This window comes from Tupaia chinensis, unplaced genomic scaffold (genome assembly GCF_000334495.1).
Source record: "Tupaia chinensis unplaced genomic scaffold, TupChi_1.0 Scaffold000256_1, whole genome shotgun sequence".
NCBI lineage: Eukaryota > Metazoa > Chordata > Mammalia > Scandentia > Tupaiidae > Tupaia > Tupaia belangeri.
This window is the reverse complement of record NW_006159736.1, coordinates 3,037,601-3,049,972: the sequence shown is the minus strand read 5'-3', so window position 1 is coordinate 3,049,972 and position 12,372 is coordinate 3,037,601. Positions and strand designations below refer to the sequence as shown.

The window sequence follows — 12,372 nt, the reverse complement described above, 5'->3', positions numbered from 1 at the left end:
TTGCGGTGTGGCCACCCCCCCTGGGGGGTGATTTCTCGCTTTCTGTCTCTCTGTCTCTGTCTGTCTGGCGAGCACACGCACCCTATAGCAAAAACCTCTCCAAAAAAAAAAAAAAACTCATGAGAAGAGAGAAGACGGGAGGAAGGGTGGTAAGAAAGGAGATTTAATAGGAGAAAGTGCAACAACAAATCTTTTGGCCAAAGAGCCCAGACTGAGGTGAAGGGAGAGTTCAGGCAGAAACATTGTCTCTAGAAGGATGTTCCATACACTTCCTACTGATGTCCCTTCTTATATTGAGTAATTCTCTTTTCTAAGCTAGATTATAGCCATTTCTCTGGTCTTTATCCAAATATATTCCATTTTCCCATGCTTTAATTTTCACTCCTCACTGCACTCAGCTCCAAATCCCCCACAGCTCTTAAACTGTAGAGTCTTCAAGTGACACTGTATTCAGTTAAGGCTCTGAAAGGAGGAAAGCATAAAAAACTTGTCTCATAGGTGCTATTGTTTTGCAAGCCTAACTGCTACTTCTCTTCCCTTGCATTGAATTATTTTTGAATATTCCAAACCAGCTCTGTTGTTTGGGTTACACCTAGAGTTCAGAAAATCCTTCCTCATGGACTGTCTCCTGAGTTCTTTCATTCTTTCATTTACTGTCTTCTTAGTAAATTCCAGTTCCCACATGTCTCTAAAACGTAGACTCCTAAGTCAAATCCAATATTCCAGAGGCTGGATAGTCATTTTTTTTTTTTTAATTTGACAGAGAGGGACAGAGCGAGAGAAAGAGAGAGGGAAAGTGAGAAGGCAAGCCATCAGATCCAGGTCTTAAACTGCAGTCGGTCATGTGGGAGTCCAGCACCCTTAACCACCACACATCTGCTGGCCCCAAGTCATCTTTCTTAATACAGATGTTATATATTTACAAACTATGCCAAAAATTGCATCAGTCCAGGGGCCAGTAGTTAGCGTAATGGCTATGTTGCTGGACTCCCATGTAGTTGACCACGGTTCGTGTTCCGGACCCAGTAGCTTAAACTCACACCAGGCGCGTATGCATGTCTGCCCAAGATCCCGAGAGGAGAATGTAAGAGAAGGGATTGCGGCATGGCCATCCCCCCCTGTGGGGGTGATTTCTCACTTTCTGTCTCTCTGTCTCTCTCTTTCTGTCTGGCGAGCGCATGCACCCTATGGCAAAAACCTCTACCAGAAAAAAAAAAAATTGCATAAATGCATTATATATGTTGTCTCCTCTTTCGCCAAGGTTAAATAACATCTCATAGATAAGTAAAAGTCATACATTTATTCTGTTTACATTTCGTTATATTGGAGTAGCCTTTAGTTTTATCCCATATACCAAAATAAACTCTCAATGAAGAATTAAAAAGAATTAAAGGGGCCAGCCAGTGGCATGGTAATTAAAGCAGCTGGATCCCACATGGTCTACTGTGCAGTTCAAGTCCTAGACCCAGCAGCTTGAAAAACACTCCAGGTACATGTGTATGCATGCCCAAAATCCTGGCAGGAGAACAGAAGAATAGGATGTACAGTGTAGCCATCCCCTTTGTGGGGTGTTTTCTCACTTTCTTTCTTTTTCTCTGTGTCTTTCCACTGAGTGTCTGTAATGTATAGCAAATTGCCAAAAAAAAAAAAAAATGGGAAAGAAAAGTAATTAAAAATCAAAATAATGTGGTAACCAGCAGTTAGCGTAATGGCTATGTCACTGGACTCCCACGTAGTCAACCGCGGTTCGCGTCCCGAACCCGGTGGCTTAAAACTCACGCCGGGCGCGTGTGCGTGCGTGCCCAAGATCCCGAGAGAAGAATGGAGGAAAAGGGATTGCGGCGTGACCATCTCCCCGGGGGGTGATTTCTCGCTTTCTGTCTCTCTGTCTCTCTCTGTCTGTCTGGCGAGCGCACGCGCCCTATAGCAAAAACCTCTCCAAACAACAACAACAAAAAAATCAAAATAATGTAAATGAATATATAGAGTAAGCAATGCTCAAAAAATAATATTGAATGAATTAAAAAGAGAAAGTATTTGACTATGGGATAATTTTAGATTTCAGAAAATTCAAAACATAATTGTAAACCAAACAGAAGTATTTTATACCCTGGGTTACATTGTCCAGGAAGTCACGAGGCATTTTCTATATATTTCTATGCAAAAATGTGTTATGACTTTCCCAACAACCCAACATATCATCAAAGGGCTAATTCTCTTTATGCATAAGATCTTATTGATTGGTATGAAAAACACCATCATTTCTACAGAAAATAGGTACAGGACCAGAAAAGACACTTCAAAAAAAAAAAGGAAACTTGCCCTGAATGTCATAATTCTATGTTGAGCTGCCCATTTAAATTTTCTAGTTGAGTGTCTAACATATAAATTTAATATATCATCAACCACACTTGATTTCTCTCACAATTTTCCCTATCCTATCCTTCCAAATATTATTAGTCTTCGTTGACTATTCTTTTTCCCAAACCAATATTTGATAAATGAGCAAATCCTGTCAATTCTAATTTAGAAACATCCCCCAAATATAAGCAGTTCTCTCCATTTCACTTACCATCACCCTGACCCTGGCTATCATCTCACCCCTGGGTAATTGTAAGAGCCGCTGGTTTATCCTTCCTGCTTTTGCCTTCATTGCCTTTTAATCTATTCTCAACTCAAAAGTCACTTTTAACTTCTTTCTTTTTTTAATTTTTTTTCTATTTTCACAAAGTTTACTACATGATTGGTTTAGCTGATTAAACATGCATAATACATCTGAGGATGACTACAACAAAGCACAAAAAGTACAAAAATGATAAAGAACAAATTAATACAATAGATATGGGTTCTACATAGAAGCCTTTCATGGGAATTAGTCATTTTTTTTTTCATTTTTTTCTTAATTTTAATTTAAATTTATACAGTCAATCACATTATTTAGTTCACAAAGTGAATATTTTAACATGTGAACATTTCTCTCTAGTCCAGTTGACTAAACTACAATATATCTTTAACAGAAATTGGCACCTTTCTTTGTCCCATTACTTCTTTTCCTCCCCATTTTTCTTCTAATTGTTCTTCCTCAAACCCTACTCTTTCACACATACTATATCTGTATTTACATCCATTTACTGTGTTTTTATATCTTTTAGTCAATCATTTTCTTCTCTTAAAAGTAAGTTAGATCACTTTTCTACTTCAGTGACATGTAAGAAAAAAAGAAATTCGGTCCCTTTCTGGCATCTCTAGACCATTCAGTAGCACATTAGAGAGGGTAGGGACAAAGGGGAGACACTAGGTCACTGAGTGCAATCCGCTGACCAACCCACTCTTGTCTCCTGGTAGCCCAGCACTGTCGATCTTCCCAACTCACTTAAGGCCTTTCTTGTGGATAACCGTCTCCAAAGTTCTAGAGCTTAGTCTCCCTCCTCTCTCTCTTAGCAAAGACAATGACCTTCACAGAATCTTTAAAAATCAGCATCAGACAGAACCTGGGCCTCATCTGGTACCATCTTCAATTTACTAGATGAAGAAATGGAGGCCCCTAAAAGAAAGTATCTTTGCTAACCAGAGAGCAAAAACCCCCCAAAACTCTCCAACAATTAGTTAGGCATTTCATTTCAATGAAGGATTTTATTACATGAAGACTAATTAATAATGACAGAAATCAGAAATAAGTACTGTAAAAATGTAAACATCTATAAAACCATACAGTAGTGCTATTATATGTTTCTACATATGGTTTTCTTTAAAAAAAATCAATATCAAATCAATATAATGCCTTTAATTGGTGTAATACTCTGGATTGTATTGCAGGATTATAAATACTTCCTTTATCTCTTTTATAATGATAAAATAGTAAAGTAGTAATATGCTCAGTCACTATGCTGATAGATGTTATTAAACTGATAGAGAAATAAGAATGAAATGGAAAGATTTGAAATAGCTCTCTAATTTTGGTGGGAGATACTTTCCTTATGAAAATCGGTATCTCTCCAGAGTAGAATAATTTCCTATTTAAAGCTTTGGTTGACTTGGCTTGGTTATTATGTGTGAAAGGGATTCAAATTGCTTATTGAGGGGGATTGCACAGAAAGAAGTCCAAACAAAGCAGAATTCCCTTCAAATTGTTCCATCCAAGTTTCCTTGGTCCAGATGGCTCCAACAGCCAGCCAGAGGCCCTACCCACACCTTCCCACTCCCCCTCGGTGCTGGCCCTGGACACACACTAATGACCCTCAGCTGTTCTGGCTCCCAGGCTTGCTTGCTTTTTCTGCTTGGCCACCCAACCTCACATCTCTTGCAGAGGGAAGGAAATATGGAGGAAGGGAGAAATTTAAGAAAAAGTTATACCTCTGGGAAAACATGATTTGGGTTGGTGTTTCGGGTTCCTACACCTGGTGTTAACAAATTACTATAAATACAGTAACCTAACACAAATTTGTAATCTTATAGTTCTGGAGGCTACAAGTCTAAAATGGATCTGAGGGAGCTACAATCAAGGTGTCAGCAGGATTGTGTTTCTTCTGCAGGCTTAGAGGATAATCCATTTCTTACCTTCTCTGGCTTCTAGAGGCTGCTTACATTCCTTGGCTTATGGCTACCTCTCTTTGACGTTTCCATCTCCTCTACTGACTCATACTCCTGTCTCCCTCCTATAAGGACCTTTGTGATCATATTAGGTCACCCAGATAATCTAAGATAAATTTCCCATCTCAACAGCCTTAATCACATGTGCAAAGTCACTTTTGCCACATAAAGGAACACATTCACAGGTCTTGAGACTGGGACATGGACATCTTTGAGCAAACATTATTACATAATTTTGCCTCTCACAGATTTTTTTTCTTTCTTTCTCTGGCATTACTATTAGATATTGCATAGTTACAGTTATATCTATATATAAAATCATACAGACACTCACAAAAAAAAATATATATATATATATACATATGCATGTACTGAGATGAGGCAGTATCTATTATAACCTGAGCTATAGAGTAATATTCATGATCATGATATCAGGCTAATAATAACTAATCTTCAGTACTTATTTCACTGGAAGATTTTTTTTTTTATAAAGCAACAGGTGAACTGATAGCTGTAGAAGGCCTGCTTAGCACTTGGCTCCAAACACTGCCTAGGATTTGTCATCACTGAAAAAAAGAAAACAAAGGCCTAAATAATCTAGCAGTGCCATGTCATTATGAGGTGCCAGCAGATGGTATAACAACCTGCGAAGTGTATCCTCTGTGAAGTTGGTGAAGCACTTCAGCTGCCTGTCACAGAAAGAGGAGGTCCCGGAAAAGGGATCTCTAGGCAGGGAAGGGTTCACATTTATAACAAATAATCTCATGGAGTGTGATTAGAAAAGAATTCACACACGATATCAAGAGAGTATCTTCAGGGGGGCTAAGGAATTGCAGTGAGGAAATGCAGCACTGTCATATCACACCTCATGGTAAAGGACAAAGGATGGGCTATAAGAGAAATTACAAGCCAAATGTGGTATGTAACAGGCGATTGAAAATAAATACAAAAGGGGAGACATTAGGTTTGAATCTATTCATACAAGTTAAATAGAAGCAGTTTGATAAAAATTTTCTTGGATCTTTTTCCAAAAAAAAAAAAATACCTTGCTTTTTCTATACTACAGTCTTGGTCCTTTATCTCATAGAAAGTTTGCAATGATCACTCTTCTTATCGAGGCCATACTTTCATCTTATAACTGGAACCAATGTCCTCTAACCTACTCACATATTTTCTTACCGAAAGCATCCTCCTTAAAAAAATAAAATAAAATAAAATAAAATAATAAACTTTTATTTTCACACCTTTTGCCTCATTTTCACATCTAATAAACATGGTAAAATATTTCTCATCTTCTAAAAACCCTGCTTTGGGCTGGTCTCAGTGGTGCAGGTAGTAGCATAGTGAACTGCAGTACTGGAAGCCACATGGCCAACCGTGGATTTGGACACTTGGTCCACCTGAAACACACCCATTTGGTGCTTGTCCATGCCCAGGATTCTGACTAGCTGGGAAGCTAGGGGAAGATGATCATGGAGTGACAAGACTCTGTTGAAAGTGTCTTCTTCCCTTTCCTCCTCCACCTACTTCATCTTGTTCTAGCTCTCACTCTTATTTCTTCTCATGAAAAAAAAAGAAACAAGCTTTTAAAAAGCGCCTGCTTCTATCCCACGTTGTTCTCATTCTGCTCTTCCACTTCTCTACTGTCCTTTATATCCTCAGAAGCATCTATACTCACTGTCACATTTTCCTGTCTTCCACTTTCTCTTGAATGCATTTCCATCCAGCTTTTGTACCCTCACTCCCTGAAATCCAATTTATCAAGACTCTCAGTAACCCCTATATAGCAATACAACTGTGTAGTCATAGCCTTCTTTGTTGTGTGTGTGTGTGTGTGTGTGTGTGTGTGTGTGTGTGTGTTTTTAACCTCTTAACAATGACACAAATCCAACAGATGGCACAGTCTCCTGGTTTTTCTCCTTCCTAACGGGTCTCCTTCCCAATTAAGATGGACCCTCCTCCTTTTTTCCTCTGTAAGGGGGATCCTAAGCTCAGTTCACTACCCTTTTTCTTCTCGATTTTTCTATATTTACTCCCTAAATAACCCACCCACTCTGTACATCTAAAGATGTGGTTTTAGATGTATCTATATGAAATGAATTCCAACTTGGCACATCCAACGTGCCAAAAAAAATGCATTCTCAACTTCCTGGGTAAAACTTACATCTCGCCCATTATAATAAATGGCACCACAATAATCAGCCAAGTAAATTAGCACCGCTGTCCTCCAGTCTCTATGGAAGGGTAAAAGCCTAATTGTGATGGGTGCCAATTGGAAAATACAGATGGCTGGGGCCAGCAGGTGGTGTAGGGTTAAGGAATTGGATTCCTACATGTCAACTACATTTCAGTCCCAGACTTGGGAGCTTGCTTTCTCACGTTCTCTCTCTCTCTCATATGCATGCATGCACATGCCCTATAGCAAATTTAAAAATAATAATAAATAAATAAAATAAAACAAATAATTCTTATATATATAAAAGAAAATACAGATGACCTCATTACAGAGGAAATTATTTGCAAACTGAGGAAGAACTCAATAGCTCCCAACCCATTGATCAATGTCCCCTCCAAAGTACTCCAATACTTCTTCAGTGGCCAACCTCAGCTCTCAAAGGCCCTCCCTCCCTTTGTTTCAGTAGAGTTGGGGTCAATCTCTCTCTCCTACTGGAGCAGTCTTGATTAAAATCTCCCTTGCCTATTTAACTGCACAGTGCAAATTTTACTTTAACACTATAATCCCAGTACTGAGATGACTAAGCTTTCAGTACTCACAGGCTTACCATCTTGACCAGGTTGTCCAGGGTAGCCAGGGTTCCCAGGCAGTCCAGCATCACCCTAGAGAGGAAAAAACAAACAGCTTTTTAGTACTAAAATAAAATAAAATAAACCACATTGGTACAATTAGGACCCATCAAGGTTCAAAGCCAACTATGTAATTGAGACTTTCTATATGTTAAAAACAAAAACAGAAGTCTCAAAATAGTATTAGAAAAAGTATGTCATATTTTCTTCTCTTTTTTTCTTAGAGCATCAGTATCTTTCTTTGGAAAATAGAGATAATATTTTCTTAGAAGAACATAGCAGTCACCATCAGTGACATGCCTGTCCCCTGCTGGCCTGCATCCAGGTGAACTGCCGTTCCTATGCATGCCCATGACTTCTGCTTATGTCATATTTTCAATACCTACCTTACCAAATAAGGCATTTAGTTATATAAAAATTCAGTAATTTATTTCTGTGAGCATACCAAAGCAGTTTTCACTGATGAAAGATGTCAATATTAATGGCAGGAGACAGTTTTAGAATTCTGAATAAATCATGAAGCGACATATAGAATATGATTTCCATGATAGCAATATTTGACTCAAAAGTCAATAGGCTTAATTCTATTTGGAATGTTATACCACACGTATCAATGTCCTAAAATAATACTTAGATATGAAAATTATATTATTGTAACATAATAATACAATGGAAATAATTAAACTCATAATCACTTATTAAAAAAGTATTCCATAGACTATGTGATCTCACATGTAGCATTTGAGCTTAAATATGCATAAGACATTTGCTTCAATTCTGTCAATTGTCTATTGCTCGGCTTTAATTTACAATCTCAAATTTTAACATAATGTTAAAGTTCTAGAATTTAAACTTCTGGAGAAAGCCAGGTGTATGAGACCTTCAAAGAACATTGTTCTATACAGCATGGGAATGAGCCAAAGTACATTCTACGCAGCTGTCAATGTGCTGCCCAGTGGTCGAAACTGACTATTGAGATAGTCACCCCCCAACAAACAAGGAAAACAACACTTTTTATAAGGTGAAAGTATAACTGATAATTTAAGTCTAAGAAATACTTTTAAAATGATATCATATTTACTTCTCCCTGAGTTCACTAAGTTCAAGTGGAGCATCTTGCTGGACAATAGGAAGTTTCCACCATCAGTATCAGGAAACTCCTACATAGAGGAAACTGATTTCCATTCAATAATTCTTCAAACTTTTATCAAGAAATCATTCACACAGGACCTTGGTGATGAAGGGTACATTTACAAAGCCAAATATACTGGTCTGAAATACTACTTCAAACTCCTGGCTAGAAAAATTTGTTCCTGAAACCTAACAGGGAGAATGGAAAGAACGACGTGAACTGTTTCAAGAAGCCAATAAAGAGGGGATGGTCCATTCACATAGCAAATGCCCTTTCAGAGGCCTAACGTGAGGAAAGCTGAGAAGGGACATGCCATTTTGAGAAGAGACAGAAAAAGAATAGAAATAAATCCAGGGGAAGAAAAACAATGCTGAAGCATATAATGTCTTCCTGAAGAGATACAATTTATCATTTTAAGGCAAGGATTTTCAGTTCTGGGTGGGTGGTAGGGAGCAATTGTTTGACTCTCTAAGGAGTTAGAACTTTTCTCTTCTTATTTCAAGAAGAATTCACATTCATCTTCAACCTCTCGGCCATTCCTTCTTAACCCACATTCAGACTAGAGTCACTTCATTTCAAAAAGTTCCATCTTCCCTTTCTCCTGGGAATCAATTTTTTTCATCCTTTTACACTTAAGAGTCAGCAAGACAAAATTCTCTACCACTGCACCTTTCTTCTCACTCCATTTTCTCCTGGTGTCTTTTTCAGTTGAAATGCTGTGACAGCTCCTATGTCACTGAATACTTATTTATGACTAGTGTTTTCTCCAAGTTTTCCTCTGATTAATCCTCATTTATCATTGGGATTGAGAGTCCTTAAAACAATGTTTAATTTTTCTCCTTTTTTTCCCCTTCTGCCCTGCAATGCGGGGTATCAAGTAGAGATTCAATAACTACTTTTTATTTGTTTGTTTGTTTTTTTATGAATTTATTTATTTTTATATACACTCAATGAGATTGTTTAGCTTATGAAGTGAACATTCCAATATGTCAACAATTCTACCCAGTCCCGTTGATCAAAATATCTTCAACAGATTACACCACACTCAATAACTACTTTCTGACCAATTTATTTCAAATCAAGTCTCCCATCAATGACTCACCTACTTGTAAAATACTAGCAAATTCTAGCATATCAGCAGAATCTAAGAGGACTTAACCACTATCATGATGAGGCTGAAATAAAGTTTTGGCACAAGATGAAAAGAAATTTATTTTTATGCTGCATAAGAATACAAAACATACTTAGTAATAATACTTTAAATTAATCAAAATTAAGTTCCCAAGAGAAAAAAAAAATCACCCACAAGATAAATTCAATGTGACCACATATGTACCATAACACTGGTCAACGGCCCCAACAAGAAAAATACTCTCTTTTTCAGGTTCAGTTATTGTTGACAGAGTATACATTGATAGTCCAAATTGGAAAAATAAAGTAATACTCTAATTTAGCTCATCAGAGAAGAGTCCAATTAGAATAAAGTTCAATTTTATTACTGTAATGAAAGTTGACGTTCATCCTCATAATAATTCTATGAAGCAAGTACTTTTATTATTCCCATTTTATATATATGAAAACTGTGGATGGGAGAAATAAATAGCTTCCCAAGGTCACATAGTAGTGGGAAAGGTAGGATTCAAACCCAGTTAGCTCAGTTTCAGTCTAAGCTCCTAAACTCTACTATTTCTGCCCATGGTAAAATGTATACACTGATCAGTACCAGCCTGGGGGATGGCTAGAAAGTTTAATGTAGAAAAATAAATTCCAAATACATTAAATTAGTCATCTAATTTATTATTGTACAACTGTGACTAACTTTCCAATCTACTTTATCCTAATTTAGTTAAAACACTTATGCATTTCAGATTTTTAAAAAGTATGTACTCAGCTGAAAAACAAAACTTACTTATGTTAAATTGAATTTGTGCCATGAATTTTTGACTCGTTGACAGGAATGGAAATGTCATGGATTAAGCTAAAATATCTCTGAATATGGCCTCTCAAGTAGTGTAAATATGAATAATTAATGTAAGAAACAGTGGTGCTTGCAAAAATAAGCTCATATTTTAGGTTGCCCATCCAAGGTAGATGTCTTCAGAACTCTTTACCTAAGCCTAAATACTAGTTTAAAGCCATCTTTTCAAAATCTTTTATGTCTTAATGTACCCCTCTGACCTCTATAGGGGTGTCCAGCCAATTCCATTCCCTAAGACCAATCTCTTTCCTCCCTTAGAACTCAAACGACACTCGGTCTGGGGAAATTAACATAAAGATGTGAATGCCAGTGGCCCCTGAAAGTTACTTAAGCGTTTTGTACTTTAGACAGAGTATACCTTGATAGTCCAAAGGAATCTCTAACTGGTACAATAACTAGGATGGGACAAAGGGCAGCAACAAGAACACGGTTCTATGAAATGTGATATTTCAGAGCAACCGAAATTGCTCCAACGTGAAATAGAAAACAATAATGTTTTCTTTCCACTTCTGAACAGACAGATTTAATATCTGAGGTTGGATTAAATGGGAGGGGTTTGTCTCCATATATGCTTGTCTGGCTACTGAAGTGAGGGAAGAATCACATATGGGGCATTTAAAAGGGAGCTATCTGCAAACTAGAGATGGCCTGGATTTTTCACAGGAAACAGAAATTCCACATAGGTTAATTGGAGGGAGAAAGTGGATCTTATTTTTCTCGGAGACCTCAATTCATTCAACTACAACTTATTACTGTTAAATATTGTGTCATACACTGAAATTCCAAGGGAAAATTTTTTGTTAAACTTTGGTGTGAACAAAAGATGTGTTTGCATATGAATATTATTCAAAGTTATGCATTAATTTTATTATTATCTATATTTGGCAATAGGGACCAAAAAAAAAAAAAAAAGAACCTAAAGAACCTTAAGATATTTTTCAAGAAGCTCACAAATGACAGATACATTTTTCAATGCTTGATAAAGACTTAAAATGCCATGGTAAGGGGATGGCAGGCAGCATAGTGGTTAAGGTGCTGAACTCCCAAGTGGTCAACTGCAATATGAGTCCCAGACCCAGTGGCTTAAAACTCATGCTAGGCACTTGTGCGTGCATCCCCCAAATCCCAAGAGAACAGAGGAGAAGAAGTTGTGGCATGGCCATCCCCTCTAGAGGGTGATTTCTCACTTTCTGTCTCTATCTATCTGGCAAGTGCAAACACCATATAAGAAAAATCTAAAAACAAACAAACAAAACAGCCATGGTAAGTCTAAGTGTGGGTCATTAGACCTTGTTTTACAACAAAATTGTTGTGTGTGTGGTTTTTTTTTTACCTTTTTTTTTTAAAAATATATTCAATCACATTATTTAGCTTACAAAGTAGACATTTCAATATGTGAACATTTCTCTCCGGTCCAGTTGATCGAAATATCTTCAACAGATAACAACACTACCTCCCCATCCTGACAATGCCCTGTCTCTGAATCCCTCCTCCAAATGTCCTTCCCCAGACCCCACTCAAAATTGTTGTGCTTTTAAAGAAACTTGTATGGCAATCACTTATTCATCTACCAACACAAGAATTTAGTCCTATAACTCAACAGTCAGCTTCCAGCCCTCTATTTCTAAGAGGGAGGCAAGAACTGTTCTTCACAGGTGGCTGTCTGATGGACAGCTGCAGAAACTTTCCAGAAAGCAGCTAACAAAATGGCCAATCAGTCTGTAGACAGTACCATGTTCCACATAGGACTGATGACAAGACCACATTGAACAGTAAGAGACAAGTGTGATGTGTACACCTCAATTCTTCACTTCACCCACCAAACCCAAAGGGCTTAAATGGGAACATCCTGAGGGTGGTAACAGGA

At 37.5% G+C, this 12,372-nt stretch overlaps 1 protein-coding gene across 1 annotated transcript in view; it reads right to left on the bottom strand.

Annotated features, from left to right (window-relative positions):
• Positions 1–12,372, bottom strand: part of COL21A1 (collagen type XXI alpha 1 chain) — a 217,897-nt gene that overhangs the window by 95,836 nt on the left and 109,689 nt on the right. Inside the window, exon 10 of the mRNA XM_006149184.3 lies at positions 7,366–7,428. Coding sequence (XP_006149246.1) covers positions 7,366–7,428 — 63 coding nt within the window. The remainder of the gene's footprint in view (positions 1–7,365; positions 7,429–12,372) is intronic.